The sequence below is a fragment of the Sebastes umbrosus genome, chromosome 11 (genome assembly GCF_015220745.1).
Source record: "Sebastes umbrosus isolate fSebUmb1 chromosome 11, fSebUmb1.pri, whole genome shotgun sequence".
NCBI lineage: Eukaryota > Metazoa > Chordata > Actinopteri > Perciformes > Sebastidae > Sebastes > Sebastes umbrosus.
The window spans coordinates 21,395,972-21,415,692 of NC_051279.1; the positions used below are offsets into that span (position 1 = coordinate 21,395,972).

At 40.1% G+C, this 19,721-nt stretch overlaps 1 protein-coding gene across 3 annotated transcripts in view; it reads left to right on the forward strand.

Moving 5' to 3' along the window:
- Positions 1-19,721, forward strand: part of col14a1a (collagen, type XIV, alpha 1a) — a 150,482-nt gene that overhangs the window by 124,844 nt on the left and 5,917 nt on the right. For 2 of the 3 annotated variants that reach the window (XM_037785872.1, XM_037785873.1), the window contains exons 40-46: positions 3,770-3,823; positions 9,523-9,576; positions 9,699-9,770; positions 13,073-13,108; positions 15,201-15,267; positions 15,443-15,634; positions 18,650-18,727. In XM_037785872.1, the coding sequence (XP_037641800.1) occupies positions 3,770-3,823; positions 9,523-9,576; positions 9,699-9,770; positions 13,073-13,108; positions 15,201-15,267; positions 15,443-15,634; positions 18,650-18,727 (553 nt within the window). Of the gene's footprint in view, positions 1-3,769; positions 3,824-9,522; positions 9,577-9,698; positions 9,771-10,168; positions 10,172-13,072; positions 13,109-15,200; positions 15,268-15,442; positions 15,635-18,649; positions 18,728-19,721 lie in introns of all 3 variants that reach the window. The other variant, XM_037785871.1, reaches the window with a different exon arrangement.

Here is a 19,721-nt window from a genome sequence, read left to right on the forward strand (position 1 = left end):
ATTCAGTCGCTGATTAGAAGCCGCACTCAACAGTGTTTGTGAATTTCTACCACACCTGTTACATTTTCACAGTTTTACTAAGAAAGCGATAACTATTTTCTTAAGGAGAGAACAACTAGTCTCTGAACCAGCTCACGGAGAGCTGCAATACTTCCTGATGCAGCACTATCTAGCCCTCTCTCCGCCTGCATAGTCCTATTAATAAAAGCTGGCAGTGCTGCCCCGTGCCGCACTATGTTACCGAGTAATAATGTGTTTTGTCAGAGAGAGGAATATAAATGGGTGTGTGTGTGTGGCTCAGCGGGGGAATTGTAGCTTCCAGGGCCCTGTTGTAATATACGAGGGACCACAGAGAATATCACAACTCTAAAACATCAATTACCTCTCTCGCTTTCTCTTTCCCTTTTCCCGTTTCTCTCTCTCTCCTCTTCTCTCCGTCTCCCGCTGCAGTAAATACAATGTAACCTTGTCATCAGCGTCCCCTCCACCTCTCTTTCAATTTGACAGTGAAAAATGCAGCTGAAATGAATAGCAAAGAGTGTGTGTTTGTGCTGGTATGTGTTTGTTCATCTCTCTCATCTCACCTCATCTCACTCACTTTCATTCAGTTTATCATCTGTGTGTGTGTGTGTGTGTGTGTGTGTGTGTGTGTGTGTGCGTGTGTGTGCGTGTGTGTGTGTGTGTGTGTGTGTGTGTGTGTGTGTGCGTGCATGGGTGTGTTTTCATGTAGGAATATAGATTGTGTTTTGTGTGTGCCAATAATTTATACATGGTCTCCTTCTAGATCTTAGCCCCCCATCTTACACTCGCTTGGTCTGTTGGACACTAACAAAAAAAAGTGTGTGTGTGTGTGTGTGTGCGTGCGTGTGTGCGCGCGTGTGTGTGCGTGTGTGTGTGTGTGTGTGTGTGTTGTTCTGCAGCAAAGCAGTCCCAAGGTTAATGTATTGAATCAGAAACACTTGCAGACTTGGATTCTGATCATTCAATTCTTTGGCCTTGTTTCTGACATTATTCTCGAGTCCTGCCCGAGAGGCTCAGATAGGTGTGTGTGTGTGTGTTAACGTGTGTTTGTGTACTTTTATCCTGGCATGGCAATTACACAACAAAAAAACTAATTTAACCTGCTCATGTGCTGTAGCATTTGAGAGCAGTACATAAACACTTTATTCTAAATGTTTATTTTGCATCATCAAAAATTTTAACTTCTGAGTCTTTATGAGTTATTGATAACATAATGTATCTGCGATTATTAATAATATATAATTGCTCACATTAACAAATCCTGCAATGTTTATTACAATATATTATTTAGCATAAATAAGCATTTATCAACTGCTAATAATAAATACTAATAATTAGGACTGACCCGAATGCTTCGAAGCTTCGACCATTGCTACAGTAATAGAATATATAAATATGTAATAATAATGTATAAATCCCAAAATAGCCCATGAAATAAAGAATATCCAACAACGTTATTCATTATTCCTATTCAGCATCAATTATTATTAGTTATTCTCAGACATATTTTGCTGTTGTCTGTAGAGGTGTGTGCGTGTACAGTAATGCGGCAGCGGCACTATCCCAAAGCTTTGAATACGTTCGAATATTTCTCACCGAAGCTTCGAAGCCCGAAATGTTTTTATTCGGGACAGCCCTACTAGTAATAATAGTTTATATTAATTATTCATTATCTATTGATACACAAGTTCCCGATTCACGAGTTCACGAGAGGAGTTATAGTTGCTGACATGTACATTAATAAACACTTAAAAATGCCCTTATCTCTGCCTATAACTACATTATAGTATGGTATACTGTAAATATGTATTAATTATTTGTATACTGCTTATGAGCGCTAAGTAAAGGGGTTAACATATTGTTACCCAAAAACCTTCTTATCCTTTTTGTCAAGTCATTTTGGTGTGTAATTAAAGTTTTTATTTTCATAAAATAAATAAAAAACAATCGGTCATTGCAGTGAGAATATTTCAACCAGTTTCCAGTGCAAATTCATTTATTTCATGTAGTTTCTAAATCAAGTTTAATTTTTCATGAATTTCATGATTTTTCATTTTTTTGCAGACGCAGATTTCTATAATTCTTTAAACAAGTTGTTCTATTGACATCCCTGCTCCTTGTGTGTGTGTGTGTGTGTGTGTGTGTGTGTGTGTGTGTGTGTGTGTTGGAGTTTGTAGATATACGTGTGAAAACAGCGGGTGAGACATTATTGCAAGATGTCTTGGGAGCATGCACATCAGCCAACATCTAAACAACGGCACATCATTAATCATAAGAGGCCTGTCCGCTGTGACCCTGGCCTGTAATTTGTAGGACCTTTTACAGTGTTAACTGTCCTGTTTTATGAGCTCTCCTCCACTAATAGTGAAGTGCAGAGATAAATCACCTCAACACTTAATCCATGACTGTATTTTGGAATCGGCTGTGTGCATTGACCTGCAGAGAGGTGGATGAAGGGGAAATGGGGCAGGAGATGGAGCAGCAGGGTGGCCTGATGATATAGAGACTGTCCTGTAACCTGAGGGGTTAGACGCTGCTTCTTCAAATCAAAATGATATGCTGTCAAAACATCGCTGAGAAAGACCGCAAAGCCTCATCTTTTTTGACCTTTGGTCGTGTATATGCAATTAAAGACATTCCTTATTATACTGTGTGGAATTTGGTAGATGAAATGCCTTAAAAATGACCTGGTATAAACTGTAACAGAGTAAAGCCGTTTCTCACCAGTACGATGCGAAAATGCGGTGCGGGAATGCAGAATATCCGCATGCAAATTTTCCACATTGACAACTACTATGTACACCGGGTCCGCTGCGAATTATCCACGTTGCTGTGTTCCATTTTCGCAATGAGTTTCCTCCTGCCGACAACAAAAACCTGTCCAGACAGAGAACTATAAGTTGCTAACGTTAACTACATAATTCATAAACTAATCTGTCCCCAAATGTAATGCTAACGTTAGCTGTTGTGGCTAGCCCTGTTCCGTGACCAACATATAACATTAGCCAGTGCATATCAGCTACATTACGATCTTCATCGTATCCCAGCTGCTGGGCGATCTCAAGGCGTTTATTGTCCTTTATTTGGTTGTTGAGGTAGTCGTTGTCGTGCATGATTGGGTGTTGAGAAGGGGGCGGCCCATTGTTATTACGAAACACCAATAGTCCGAAAAATGTCCCATTGACCGAAAAAATCCCATTTGTCCGACAGTCTGAAAACAACCCGAAAACAAACTCCCTTTGTTCCAAGGCCCGGAAAATACACACTCTCCGTACAACAAATAGAAGCACATGGCTAATTATTATACAGAATGATGGCGATCCGTTGGAACAACCGATTTCATTCATCAAACATATCTATCCGCAGGCGGAAATCCGCTGAAGTCAAGGTGCGTCCGAATATGTTTTCCCCCGCACGAATGTTACGCAAGGTTGTGCAAGCATTCAGAACAACCCACAAAATCGGTTCTTATAAATATCTGTGCAAATTTTTCGAAAAAATCTGTGCTTGGTGTGAAACGGCTTTCAGAATGAAAAAGTCAGATAAATTCACAACTCAAAAAACCTGATCTAAAGGAAAAGCATGATTTAATTTCAATTGCTATCGCATTGCTTCACATTTGCAGTATAAATGCTACTTTTCTTAGCTATATATCTTCACTAAATGTCCAGTGATGTGCTATGTTGTATGTGAACCACAGTCAGTGTTGTGATAATGATTCAAACCTGCTTGTCTGTGTTTTGTTTAGGGCGTTCCTGGAAGCTTGGGCTCCCCTGGTAGAGACGGTCCCCCAGGACCAAGGGTAAGATAATACACTGACATTACCTCTATTAGTTACTGTTACACAGTGTGGTTCTCTGGGATACACAGTATAGTGTAGTGATGATGTGATGCATGTCACTATTCTACTGCATTAAGACGCATAGTATATGTAGATGGGGATATCACATCCCTATCTACGCATGCTATATGACTTATATGGTCTACATCTCTATATACTATATTGAGATGTAGACCATATAAGTATTTTTATTTAGGTTTGAGTTTAATGGGGTATAAAAACACAATGTGTGGCAGTTGTTTTGGTGTAAATGAAAAAAGAAAGTCATAAGATAAATGGTGTTTATATATTTGATGATGAAAGCACATCTTTCTGCTGACACCATCATAACTAGTTGAAGAAGGTGCTCTAAGATATTAAAAAGGCCATTTGAATGTGGTTTTGAGAAAAAGGCATGTAGCAACACACAACAGCATAGAGGTTAAAAAAAAATCTTTCTATCCTTTGGAAAATGAATTGAGCAATTGTTCACGTCTCTTGTGAAAATATTTGCGGTACGGTGGTAATTTTCCAGCGGTGTACAGTATCTAAATGTTCAATGTCTCTTCATAACACCATACAAGTCTTCCCCCTGTTGTAGAAAACAGTACAGTACCAACATAGTAACTGTAGTGGACCGAGGAATCAGGCCTTACAATACCCAACTGGGCTGTAAATACCAAAACAGCAACGCAGCCAGAGCGTAATGTGTCGGCAAGCAGAAAGAAGAGGTTTTATCCAAATACGTAATATGATAACAGAAGAGTTTTGTCCTGGCCCGACCCCTGGCGAGACGAAAGTCTCTACACATAATCCATCTGCTGTCTCTTTGTTGGCTGACAGCGGTCCAGACGCTCATCCCCTCACTGGTAGTATTCAGAACATAGTTTTCAGGCTTGTCATGTGGTTTCCTTCAGGACAATTGTGTAACTGGGGTTTCTTCTCACGACGCCGGATAGGTTTGGAGTTTTTGAAAGTTTCAGCAAGACGAGCATTAAAGGTCCAGTGCCTAGGATTTAGGGGGATATATTAGTAGAAATGGAATAAAATATTCATAACCATGTTTTCATTAGTGTATAATCCCCTGAAACTAATTGTTGTGTTTTCGTTAGCTTAGAATGAGCCCTTCATATCTACAGAGGGAGCAGGTCCTCTTCCACGGAGTCCGTCATGTTTCTATAATAGCACAGCACGGACAAACCAAACAGGCTCTAGAGAGAGCCTTCCACGTTTTTACGTTACCTGAAGGCCACCGTAGTTCTCATACACGCTTGTGAAACTGTGGTAACGTAAGCCAGCAAGTGCAAAACCATGGTAAAAAAGTAGGCGAGACGAAGGTCCTGAAGGATACCACGGCGTTACCGCGACTTTGCACTTGGCGGCTCACGTTACCGCAGTCTTGGAAAGGGAGGAGTGAGCGGAGGGATACTTAGTTGGTTGCAATCTGCAACCGCACCACTAGATGTCACTTAATCCTACACACTTCACCTTTAACTCACAAACTGTTTTGTTTTGATTAAAGGTGCCAATAACAACCATAACATCGTAAAATGACATCTGTGCTAAATCTTTAATCTGCTTTCTAGTAGGGAATTTTTGTTCTACTATTGTTTGAAGCAGCAGTGTGCTAGAGATTTCTGAAGATTTGACTTGGGCAACTGACTATATAGCCTGTAGACACAGTGAGCAAGGCTTCTACAAACAAATGTATTCATATGAAAGACTACGTGTATCCACACACCAGTCGTTATCTTCCATTGTAAATAATACGTATGCATTGAGCGGCAACAACCTGAATGCTGAAATTAATCCAATAACCACGTTAAGATATAGTTCCTCTTATGGATACTAGAGATCTTTAAAGATCACTGCATTAGATTGACTTGGAAAACTCTCAAATCTGATCTAGAGTCATTAAAATCAAACCAAGTGGTTAGTTAAACTCTTCTCAAGTTACAATTTATAGGGATTTGAAGGATAGAATATTCGTCTAGAATATTATTGAATAAATATTCACAGCTTGATTCTTTTATGATACCATTAACAAAGCCCTGTTCGGCAGTTTACTGAATCCAGTCCTCCTCAAATTTTACTGTGTGGTGATGTGACGTTAACACAGCCACACTCACAGAATACAGTACATGTTTACTGATGTAATTATTCATCTCAAAATCATGTGAAATTGCTAATCGGGGAGCAATTTCAGCTGTTATATATTTGGAAAGCTACCCCCTTTGCAGCATTGATTATGACAGGCCTCCCACATCCATATTTCATCAAGATGCTTCAGATTTATTGTGTATTATATATTTGTGATTGTTGTAGAGAGTACTAGAAAAGAATTACTCCATGGGTGTGTTCGTAGAATCACAAAGAGCCAATTATAATTTAGTTTCCATACACGACAGGAAACATATAAAATCAGTTTTTTTATTGTTGCAGAATAACTGCAGCGTCACACTCTGATGTTTCCAGCAGCGTGCTCAGGCTGAATTTCCTCTAAATGTTTTTTTCAGTGGATGCATTGAAAGCAGCAGGGAAGGGGACGCAGTGAATACTGATACGAATCAATTCACAAGAGGTCATCAATGCAGGAGCAATTTCTGTTATCACTACTCTTTTGACAGCGATATAGAAACTAGAATGTAGCCAACTGAACAGTAATTATAAACAAGAAGCAGCTTTTGAAAATGAATTCATTCACAATGTATGTGCGACTTTTTGGGGTTGCAGCATAGTGTGTGTGGGGGGGGAGGGGGTCGGAGGGGGGGGTTATCCCAGCCACTAGTCCGTAACATCCAATGTGTACAAAGCAGAACAGGGAAATCAGATAGCCCTTTGTTGACTCGCAGTAAAACTTGCCAGCATCGCACTAGTCCACTGGGCATAAACACAACAAAACTGAGGTGTATAAAAGCCAAAAAAAAGTCTGGCAAAGACTTCACTGCAGCAGCCAGTTAGATCAGTTGAAACAACAGTTACTGTCTCCTGGGTACTTTATTTGTCTATATCACTGAGAAAGGGATCACGCAAAGCTATAAATCTTTATTTTGTCGTTGAGGCTTACTTTACAGAACTTTTCAAACTTTTACAACTCGGGACCAAACTGAGTAGATCTAGCTTTTTCCCTCACAAGATGCAGGCTCATAAAAACATGCTGTCACTCCTGTCATAACTCCCAACTTTATTATTTAAGATATACTGATAACTCGTAAATTATCCAATACGGAGAAGGTGCAGTTCTCATCAAAATTTTACTTGAGCGTCCAAGTTCACCTTAGAGCACTTAGCAAAAAAGGTTTAATATAAATAAAGAGTTCAATTTTATTACCTCCGCCAAGGCCAAAGGACTTTATGTTTTCACTGGCGTTGGTTTGTTCGTTTGGAGGTTTACTCATAAAGTCCACGGCGGATTTGAATAAAACAAATTTGGAGGGGTGGGGTGTGGCACAATGAACAATCCATTCGATTTTGGTGGCGATCCGGATCATGATCCGGCTTCGGGGATTTTTTTTAATAACTCCGCTCAGCCTGTGCATTAACACCACAGGCTTTAAGACAGCGCAGTGTAGCTGATGATGCGTTCATGACGCGTCACCCAGACTCTTTCCTTCTGCCTGCAGAGAGAGGGACAGCGAGAGAGTGGAGGGTGGAGGGAGGGGGGGACACCTGTAGATTCGGCGTTTTTTCACATTAAACTCGGTGAAATTACAGTTGAGTTCAACCAAAGCACACTTGGTGATTGTTGGAAAGAGTAACGACGACGGTTTAGGTGAGTTTTACTTTGTTTCTGTACAGTTTAAATGAAGTGTTTTACGCTGCTCCGCTACGTACAGCTGATCTCAACATGAACAAAGTTACTCGTGGATGATGGCGTAAGCTGCACGGAGAGGGGGGGCAATCATACTCGGGCAGCTTGGCGGAGGTCTGCGCTCTCCAAGTGCCATTCTAGTTAATATATCAGAATTGTTAACATCGAAAGAACCTGCCTTTTGTTGAGGGATATTTCACCGTGCATACAAAATCTGAATTAGAATAGCTTCACCCCAATTTTGTGGACTTTAGGTCAAACTATCAACCTGTTGCAGCTTGGAATATAACAGCAGTGATACATTGACATGAGCCTGACCTCCTGTGAGAGAAGGCAGCAGGCTGAATTCCTTATATGAATAATAGAAAAAGAAAAAGTTGAATGTTTGGATTATAATATAGCCAGTATTGGGAACGTTTATAGTATAACACCAGGCTGACTCTCGCCCCAGTGTCACATCTAATGCTTCTTATCTTCACAGTGGAACATTTCGTAACCTTTTGTGTCTTAAGATGATAAGTCGTTTTGGTCTAGACGTGCTTCTGCTTTATTTGAAAGGATTTCAATGTCAAAAGTGTCTGACATTGTGAGACTTGAATATTGGGAGGAACCAAAGCCTCCTCCAGAGTCCCATCAGTGAGTTTACCAGGGCGATTGTTTACTGCGTGACACCAGAGTGACTCTCGCAGAGGAGCTTTCTGATGTCACATTCTGGCAAAGCTTTTCAGAGAAGCTCATGCATATGTTATTATTTAATAAATTCAGGTTTTGTTGTGCAGTCAAACACTTGGGTTTTGGCACATTTATTTGTAAGGTAAAGATCCCCCATGAGAATGTAACAAAGCTTGATGCTTTAGCTGTTGTGGGGAACACTTAGGATATAACGCCACAGGGGAATTTCCTGCTCCAAGTCCCACTTTGCCTTTCTAAATGGGATTATAAAAACTGTACGAGCAAGAAACACGTCCAGAATAAATGCTAAGAAATCAGAGAAAACTAAGACATGACGTAAATGCTCCTTCCAAGTTTTCCAACCTTACATAGTAGCACTCTACACTTCATTCACGGCTTTGTACCCTTACAGAGGTTAAACTAAATACCATATTAGGACTGTGTCCATGTTGAAAGGGCATCAGCCTCAATGTGTGACCACAAAGTAACTTCAGACATCCAAGCTAAAATGAAAGGATTAACTGAACCTCAGGTTAAGCTCTTTTCCAGGACAATCTGAAAATGTGTTTTAATAACACTGAATTTCTTCAATTTGAATGGCTCTATAAATATTGCGATAGATCAAAGCCATCATCATGTTATTATATATCATGTTATTATTATACGTCATAAAACCAGACCCTATACAGGATTGTCATAAAGTCAGTATGAATGTGCTTCTGAAGTTCAAGCTCTAGTTTCATATTCACGTGTTCTCTTCAAACCACAGCGTCATGGAGAAGACATTAAATGGCGGGGATGGCATTAAACACCTTGAGGCAACTAAAATACAGACTGCGAAAAACTTAACAGTCTTATTGTGAAAAACCCGACAGTCAGGAAGAATGAACCTGTGTTTTCTACAAACTGTTTAAAGTAAAACCAAACATAAAGGTCTGATTGGAGGCATTTGTTGGCAGACTTTGAGGTTGGACAACAGCCAGTAGACGTAGCAGATGCAACGGTTTGGTTTCCGTCAGTAGCCTGTATGTTAATTGTATTAGAAAATAACAGTCGTACTCGGTCGGTTTAGTCTGGAGACTCGCAGGAAATTCCTCAGGTCATTTAGAAAGGGCTCGTGCAAAACAAAGTTCAACCTACAATTATGAAAGTGTAGCTAATATTCGATATACTGACTGTTTTCATCTGTGTCTCTCAGGGGTTGCCGGGTAATAATGGACCACAGGGACGACAAGGACCTCATGGACCTGTTGTAAGTCTTTTTTTATATTATTCTCAGTATCCTTTTGTCTGTCAGATCACCCTGATACATGGACCTGACTGATCCTTCTGCTTCTTACTGTCTCTTTCTTTTACCGCCTGTCTTTCTCTCAGGGAACCCCGGGAGCACCAGGAGCTCCAGGACCTGTTGGGTCAGCAGGGTCCCAAGGAGATCAAGGACTTCCTGTGAGTGAAAATCTTTTGTTTTATTTTGTTAAGATTGATGTGATAAAAAAACCTCTGATACTGAATGTGCTTGAGACACAAGAACTCTAATAAAAGGCATGATAAAAGTCAACGTAACTTATCCTGATTAACTATGAAACAACGAGGACATGACCTCTCCACTACCTCCTCCTTCTGATTTCTCCTCTTTAGATGTTTTATATCCTATCATGCCTCCCTAAATTTACAGGAGAACAACAATCTCATAACTGTGTCACAAGGTTACAGATTTGTTTAAATATAATTAGCAATGTGGTTCGTTCCAACGCTGACGAGGAGCTCATGCTTCACAGATTGTTTATTCTTGTCCTTTTTGTCCTGCTTCACTTTCTGCTCTCCCTCCTCTTGACTGGAAACAGCCTGTAAGTATTGGACGCAGTCCTCATAATAACACATGTTTCCTTTAGTCATGAGTTAGTTTTGCTAATAAGGCTTATCTTTTTAGGATATCCAAAAGACAAATCTCATAAAGTGGCATACTGTAGCACTTAAGGAATAATAATTCATCTTTTGTAGGGCTGACTCGAATGCTTTGAAGCATGTTATTTTTTATATATAAGTATGTAATAATGTATAAATCCCAAAATAGCCCATGAAATAAGGAATATTCCCACAACATTATTCATTATTCATATCCAACATTAATTATTATTAGTTATTCTCATACGGATGTCGCTGTTTGTTGTCGGTACCGGGCACTGAAACAGGGGAGATGGAGACGGACAGACAGACAGAAGAACATGCCAGCCTTTAGTGCCGCGCCGCTCTGCGAAGCTTCGAATACCTTCAAATATTTCTCTCCGAAGCTTTGAAGCCCAAATATTGGTATTTGGGCCAGCCCTAATTTTTTGAAAATCAATATATGAAAGTTCAACTTTGATTCTAAACGTACAGTAAGTCAGTTTGTTAAGCCCTGCAAAAGAAGAAAGATGTACAAGTGGCACAAGTACAGAGAAGGATGTGCAGGAGAAGATGTTGGGTTCCAAACTTTGTGTAATGCTAACAGGAACAGATGATACTGTGATGGTGGTGACAGCTAATCTAGTCTTTGGGTCAGCTCTGCAGGCCAGCAGCAAAGTTTGGCTCAGAGAGGCAGAGCTATAAATCACTTACCGACACTCCCTCCCCCTCTCACACACACACACACACATACAAAGAATAAAAAAACAGTGAGCGATCACATCTGCCTCATCTATGAGATGTAGAGGACACAGACACTCATATGAATGTATGCACATGCAGCAAACACACAAACGTGGACAAAAAAGTTTAATCAAATCTTACTTTCTTGAGCAATAACCTCCTATACATCTTAAACTTTTAGTTTCAAACTTCACCTCAACTTTAAATTGCTGATTCAGTCCCCGTTCTGCCCTCTGCAACCCTTCACCAGGTTTCTGCTGCAAGGAGAATATTTTTCCTCTTAAACAAGTAGTTGTTTTTTTATCTGAAATAGCAGCCATTTAAATCTGCAGGGAAATTTTTGCATTTTGTTTCATCGTGTTGTAGCTGACCTTAAGACGTGGAAGTCACTCCGAGCAGTTTTGTTGAGGTGAACACAAAAGTGCCGCACATCTGTCCCACTGCATTGAGGAATTTGGTGAAGGACAGTGGATTTATACCAACCGAGGCAGGATAAGAATATAAAGATGCAGAGTAGCAGGACTCTTCAATTCCATGAGCTCACAAGTCATAGCGTCTAATATGAAATCCAAAACTGTTCTGTTTTAGGAATGACACGATTCATCTGGAAATGTTATGCTCTATCTATCAAGATCAATATTCATAAAACTTCATAATACGGAACAGAACGAAACATATTGTATTTGTATCTTATTGTCAGGCTTTTGCAGAGTGGTCAATCGGTCCAAGTTGTCAAAATCTCGAGGAAGCAGAAGTGACAGATGTCCCTTGACGATAGCAGCAGAATCCAACTTGGATTGGTCATTACATTTGTTTTACTTTTGCACTGACTGTTTCAAATACCTCTATATATACAGTTGGCCTCACAAGTCAATCAAGTTGTTGTAACACTTGATATCCGGAGTGTGTGGCAATGATTCCAATGACTATCTGACCTGGATAAAGTACTGTTTCTGAATGTGGTTTCCAGTGACTCGACCACCTGAGGGTTTTCTTTAAATTTATCTTGCTTGACTTGGCAGCAAGCCACCTAATGTTTGCCAGTTACAAAAGAAAAAAGCAGCAATCTTCTTGTGACTGTTTTATCAGTCCACACTGAAGTGCTGTGCAAGAGGAAAGTCATCATAAACTTACCTCCCTCGGCGGATGAACTGTAAAACATTTTGAGTGAAAAAACATTGACTCTGACATACTCTGCATATACAGGGCACTATGGGAAGATAGTTTTGATAAAATAATAAAAGAAAACAGATTTATATGAGAAATATTCTTGTCTTTTTCACACTCTGATACTTAGTTTGACTCCCACACAGTTTGATTTGGTTTTCCCATGTCACCCTGATAAGAGAGTAGACATTTATATGCCCAGGAAGACTCAAGAGATCCAGACAGACACACAGAGGAGGTCCAGGAGAAGACTTTTATTGTGGAGATCTGCACTCCAATTCAGCAGCTATGTCAAATGTTGGCACGGGCTTTCTATCATCTGCAATATAGTACAGATACTCTGTGATATGCCAGGCCTGCCGACACATTTTCTCATCCTTCTCTATCCACCAAACACAGCCAGTCAGTCGGTGGTCAAGGACATTTTCCCCCAAGATAAACAAGCTTTTATTCAAAAGCTGTAACAACATCAAACTGATATTTATCATATCAGCACATGTTTTCTGTGGCCAGGAAATAGTTGTCTTTTATTTGCCTCTGGATCACAATGCGTTACACTGTGATATGCATTCGCCGGCTTTATGTGCTTGGCAGGTTTTTTGTGTGTACGCGTGTGTTGTGATCCGATATGCATCTGTGTGTTTTACAGTGTTGGCAGTAGCAGAAAGGAAGTGCATCCAAAGCACAGAATTGCTCTCTGTTTGTGGGCACACATGCTGTGGGGCTTATGTGTGTGTTGTCTTTAGGACACTAAGAAATTTAAATGCATTTAGTCATACCAGCTGTTAGATCAGAGAAGAAAAATGTGTGCGCATATGTGTGTGTGATGAAGAGGCATAAGGAAAAGGAGAGAGATGGAGAGTAATGAGGTGGAGACATTAAAGGCGAGAGGCTATTTCTGAGTACACATCCCAGTCCAATGTTTATTCTCCTCCTGTGCTTTTATATTCCAGGGTCCTGCTGGTACCAAAGGCGATAAGGGAGAAAGAGTAAGTCATTCCACTCACGCACTTCAACCACTGTTTAGAGCAAATCATGTTTTTACTGCTCCATTTTGCAGAGGAAATATTGTTATTTTGCTGAAGTCAAACTCAAACTATTACTCACTAACGCTTCACACCCTTGTTTTTTAAGAAACCAAATTACCCTCAAGTACACAACATTCACTTTATTTCTCTCTTTTTTCATTCCCTCAAACTTGCTTAGAGCAAACCAAATCAGTGTTCTTGGTTCAAATTTGCAGCTGAGCAGGGTCTGTATTTTTTGCTGACACAGTAGCAAGGCCATCACCGCCGGGGGCTTGAGAGACACGCACCTTGCAAACTTGAATCTAACATGTAATTCCTGTTTCTGCCCCATTTTGTCGACTGTTAGGGACATTTGTACCTCGCTGCAGTTCATTTTCGTAGTAAGAATCAACATGAAAGTCTCTTTAAAAAAATGACAGGGACTTCTCCTCTTTGTTGTGCATTATGTGGGTTGAACCTGTTGTGGATGAAGCTGGTTAGAATCTTGTAATGTGTGTAATCTACCCTAAAGTCCATTTCACAGTAATTTAAACGGTAATAATTGAACGAGGGAAAAGTAAACGTTCTCTACAAAGCTTTTTTCTCTAATATATTTTTGGGATATACACAGTAATAGATGTCACATCAAATTAGTGTATGATTGATTGATGATTAGTAAAAGGCAAAAGAGGAGACTGCTAGCTGAATTCATTATAAACATCAGTTAATCAGTGAGACCTTTTTGATTTAAGGTGCATGTATGGCTTTTAAAGTTGTGACCAACTCAGCTTTATCTTCTTAAAGGAACAGTGTGTACCATTTCAGGGGATCTATTAGCAGAAATAGAATATAATACTCATAACTATGTTTTCATTAGTGTATAATCACCTGAAACTAAGAATCGTTGTGTTCTCATTAGCTTAGAATGAGCCCTTCATATCTACATAGAGAGCGGGTCCTCTCCACGGAGTCCGCCGTGTTGCTCCACCATGTTTCTACAGTAGCCCAGAACGGACAAACCAAACACTGGCTCTAGAGAGAGAGCCTTTCACATTATTATGTTACCTGAAGGCCACCGTAGTTCTCCAACACGCTTGTGAAACTGCGGTAAAGTGAGCCGCAGAGTAAAGAACATGGTAATGCCAGCTGCCATCGGACTTCCTAAAGTAGTGTTATGATGGTAAGGATGGCCTCTGAGCGAGGCTTGGAAAAGTAGGAATGAGCAGAGGGGTACTCAGTTGTTTGCAACCTGCAACCACACCACTAGATGCCGCTAAATCCTACACACTGTCCCTTTAAAAGACTCCAATACAGTCAACCAATAATGCAATTCTACAGTGCCTTTCATTAGACCCTCCTCTTGCATCCTAAATGCCCACTTTCAAACCGCTTTGGAAAGCTCCTCTGGAGACACAGAAGATAGTATTCAACTGTTTTCATGGGTTGTGTAGTACTCCTTATGACATGTATACTGAACTTTGAGGTTGGGATTTAAAAACTATACGTTACCATTTAAGTCACTTTACTCAAAAAAAGGTCCAAAAGTTCGAAAACCTTTTCAAGTTATCAACTCAATTCCAACTCTAGTTTCAGGTCACTCCAAGCTAAGTCAGATATTAAGTACAGTAAGACTCTTCATACATCAAGTCTCCAACAAAAATGTAAATCAAGTCAGATTTCACTGCCACTGCTTATTCTAGCTATCAACTACAATAAACACAAAAGCTGATTTTAAAATGTGTTATTCTGTAGAATATCAGTTCAGTGGAATTACAGTCAAAGTCAACAAGGTTTTGTCCTATTATCATATAATTACATTTAGTTTCTATTTATTTGTGTACTTTATAAATACTTTGCTCTCATAAGTGAGCTATCTGTTTTGGCCAATATAAACATAAGGGGTATTAGAGTGTGGAATAAAGGTGGAGCAACACTCATTAAAACACCCACCCACCAATTTATCAACCACTGGTCTGGGCGTTTGTTACTGTGGTCGCTCAAATAGAAAAGTGGTATCGGTCTACCGTGTGGTTGTATAATATCAGACCGTGAGAGCTCCGTGTTTGTTCTTCAGGGTGACGTGCAATCCCAAGCTGCTGTGCGCGCCATCGCACGGCAAGTGTGTGAACAGCTCATCCAGAGTGAGTAATCAGGGATATTTACACATTAACACCGGCATGTTAAGTATAATTTCCTTGCTGAATGTGTTTCTTCTGACCTCTACTGGCTTCACTTGTTCCCTATTCTTCAATTTTCTTTTGTTTGATTTGTGGTAAAACATCATGTCAAACCATTCTCCTCCTCTACCTCCTGCAGGCCACTTGTCTCGCTATAACTCCATACTGAACCAGATACCCGTCCAGTCGTCGACGTCAGTCCGAACAGTACCCGGTCCGCCCGGAGAGCCGGGTAGGAGAGGCACCCCAGGACCTCAGGGAGAGCAAGGGCCATCCGGCAGGCCAGGCTTCCCTGGTACCAGCGGCCAGAACGGACGACCGGGAGAGAGAGGTGAGAGAGGAAGATGTTTAAGTGTGTGTTTATTAGTAAAGACAGTTATTTACAGGATGCACAACACATGTCAAGAGAGAGAGGCGGACAGAGGAAAAATATATACTTGGCAATTTCCATACATATATCTCATATTCAGTCCTTCACTGTTTGGGTTGCGTCCAGACACTCTGACTGCATGCTATTGTTTATATTAGCGTCGGAAAGAGTGAGGAAACATTTGAGTGTTTATTAGACCGCCCTTGCTGTAGTGAGCAGGTGATAGTCTGAACTGAACTCATAATACTCATAACTGGAAAATAAGATGACAAATACAATGTGGAATAAAATACAATATGAAGTATAGAAAAATATGAAAAATACAGTCTGTATGGAGCATTTGGCATCTCTTTCATTGAATGTTTATTTAATGTTTTTTTGTTATAACATAGCTGTCAGGGAATGAGGAGAGAGAGAACAAGATGGAGAATGGCATGCAACAAAGTCCCTAGCTGGACGTTAAACCCCTAGGACTCCAGGGTGCCCCAACCGTTGGGTTTTCCTGTCATATAGCTTACAAATACAAAAAGGCAGTGTGAATGGAAGTAGGAATCTCTTCCCATTTTTTTAAAGGGGAAAGTGTGCTGATTTTACACATCAACATCTGTTCGGGCACTATCTCTTGGGGAGTACTACAGGATATGTAAAAACGTTGTATAAAGCTTTTTGTTGCTCCGGAGAGAGTGGAGCTGGAGTCAGAACTGTCAGCAGACGGGTTGCATTGTGGATAATGCTAAATTGGTGGAATAAAAAGACCACTATAATAAGAATTTGCCAGTGCAACTATTTAGTAGTATAATAACCTAAACCAAACTTATCATGACTTCCAATATTAAACTTATAAATATTATAAACTACTAGTACTTCAGTGTCTTCGAAAAAGCAAAACCATTAAAACATGCACTGTATGTAGAGCGAATGTAAAAATGTGTTCTGGAAATATCAAATATACATGGATGTAAAACTTTAAGCACATTTTAAAACAAAACAAAATAATGTGAAGTTTAAGAAAACCCACGGGAAATTGTATGTCCTTTGCAAAAAAAAAAAGTAGATCAAGCAACATTGGAGCTGATGCATCTCTTTCATCTTCAATTCAATCTCTGCATTTCCTGTTGCTGTCCTCTGAATGAGTGATGTAGACAGTTATTTGGATAAAGATTGTTATTGTGACGTGACTGTGTAAAGCTCTGGTGTTGTGATAAATGTTTATGTAAAACAGGAATGTCCAGCTGGTGAGGGCAGTGTGTAGCTGTGAAATAACCAAACGCTTTACTGTATGTGAAGTGATGTATTTTCCATGTCAACAATAGCCGCGGGCTTTTTCACTGTGAATAGAATAGAAATATTGCTCCAGCTGGAGCTTCAAACTGCCTGCTTGTTTGCGGCCTTTCGTGGTCTGGCCCGCTCCGCTCTCTGACTCACAGTCAGGGTCAGAGCTCCCGTGAGGTTCGATCCAGGCCAGAAGACAGTAACTCTAATATCCACGAGGTCATTCCACTGCCACGAGCCCTTAGTTGAGTAACGGCCTTTATGAGGCTCTGTCTTCATCACTAAAACATGCAACCCACGCTAAAGAACCACATACCGAATGAGCCGGCACACATTGAGGGTTAGGAAAGTTGAGAGCGGCTGTCAGGAAATGTCCAGCATGCTTACCTCCTCTTCAGCGTTCCAGACCTTTGATTTTACCCAATAACATTTACGATCTGCAGCCTCTACACACACACACACACATGCACTTTATTGTTTTATAGGCTGCACTGAAACCAGAGTAGGCCAAATATTATAAGAGATGTATGGCAGGCTTAAGAAAATTAGACATGTTATTATTAAGTCAGATGGTCCATTGAAGGCTGATACCAGGATCAGGAGCAAAGCTGTGCTCAGGCTCAACAGATGAAACCATTTATAGTCCTCATACACTACTGTCCTGAATATAAAGAGACTATATGGGTCAGCTAGTAGCCGCCATAGAGAGAATATCCCGAGACGAGGCCGCCAGTGTAGAAAATACTTTTCTATTTGCGATAATGTAAAATGTTTTCTCCTCAGCCCCACTGTGCTCACTTCCTCTCTACTGATGCAATTGATTAAGGCAGTCGTAAAAGCAGCAGGACATAAAATCTGCAGATCACCAGTTTTGTGTGGTTCTCTAATACTAGAGTTGTATCCATTAGGTCATTCAAACAGCTGCACCGCCGGACAGAAGCACACAGCCAAGTCTGGGTTTATTGTACATTTTGTTAGACTTACCTTCCACGCTTAATTTATCCAGCACATTTATACAAAAAATGTGTAATGTAATGCCAATATTGGGATAGAAAGTGGTGGACGAATTATTCAGCGAGTTTTCTAAAGTAAAAGTAACAACAACACAGTATACAATTACTCCAAACTACTCCTATTTACATTGAAATGCCGCTGCATTAACAGCTAAATTTACTATCAAAGGTAAAAGTACTCATTCTGAACACAGTGGCTCTTGTCTGTGATTATATTTACATGATTAGATTGTTAACACTGATGCAACAATGTGTTTTACTATTTCCATTTTACAATTTTAGCTGGTCGTGGCGGAGCTAGTTTTAACTTTTTTATATATAATTAGGTAGTTTATTCAAGTGGTTCCCAAATTAGAGGTCGAGTCCCCTCAGGGGTCGAGAGACAATTAATGAGGGTTTGAAAGAAGAAAAAACTAAGTTCTGCTTTACAAATCTGTAATGATTTTTTGATTTTTCTTTAATATTTGCTTTTTTTTAAATAAATAATAATAATAATTTGACATCTTTGGGCCTCAAACTTTTATTTAAATAAAACCATGTGAGAAATTTAGAGCGGAAATCTTTCTGATGGAACTGCTAATAGCTCTAAAGGGGTCAAAAGCCTAAAAGGTTGGCTGGTTTAATCATAAGAACTGCATGAGATGTGGTTTTGAGTTTAACGTGGATCTCTTTGAACTGTGTGTGTTTCCAGGTCTGTCGGGAGAGAAGGGAGAGAGGGGGAATCCAGGGGTTGGGAGTCAGGGACCTCGAGGACAATCTGGGCCTCCAGGTAAGATACTGACACAGTTTCTGAGCATGCTCAATAAGCTAAATCAACTGAATTCACTCTGTCTAGTCTTGGTGCTCAGATAACATTTGGAGGTGCTGCTTCAAAATATGATAATTTAACTTTATTCTGTTCCTAAACATTTGTTGTTGTTGTTGTTGTTTTCCGAGTGCGGCCAAGCTGGAGCTACTGTACCATATGGGCAATGTTTTCAATTGTGTTCCCTCTGAACAAAACCAACCCAAAAAGTTTCAGATATTGAAACAACAGAAAAGTAGGGCTACTTAATGTGTTTTGGATCTGTGTTAAATTTCTGTATGAGAAAAGCAAGCAGACGCTTTGGACCGTAAATATAATTCGCTGTATTGATTTCCCTGTGCCCTGTTTGGGGTTTGTGTTATGAAAATGTGTGAGTGATGGGATTTTCTGTTTACTGTTGTGCAATCAATACTCGCAGAACAAGCTGACAAAACTCTGCAGAAACTTTTCTATGATAAGATAACTGTTAAAAAAAACAAACTCCAAAACGTCAGTATGGAATGGAAAGGAAATCCTTTCCGAGAGAAAGGTATAGAGCAGAGCTGTCTTTATTCACTGTGCTTTTCTGGAATATTTGTGGGATGATAATTTTTTGCTCTTGGCAAATGAAACTCCCTTCAAAATATCGATTTCATATTTGGGCTGACTGCTGAAGTGAGTCCTGATGGAGCACGTTCTCTTGTGTAAACAGAAAACAGAAGCCCCTGGCTAAGTACTGTGTTATTCCTGCTCCTGCCCTCAGGACATTCACTATCATCTCCCTCATCCAGAAATGACAATCATGTCTTTTCTGCCATGTTGTCACAGCCGCAGAGAGAGGGATTTAGAAGAGATTGAAGAGGTGATAGTACAGTGACAGGATAGAGCCTGGATAGCATATTTTTAGTTTATTTTTCCTTCCCTCTCTTCCTTATCCCCTCTCAGCAGGCGTCACACTGGTGGTCGTTTTAACGAAGTT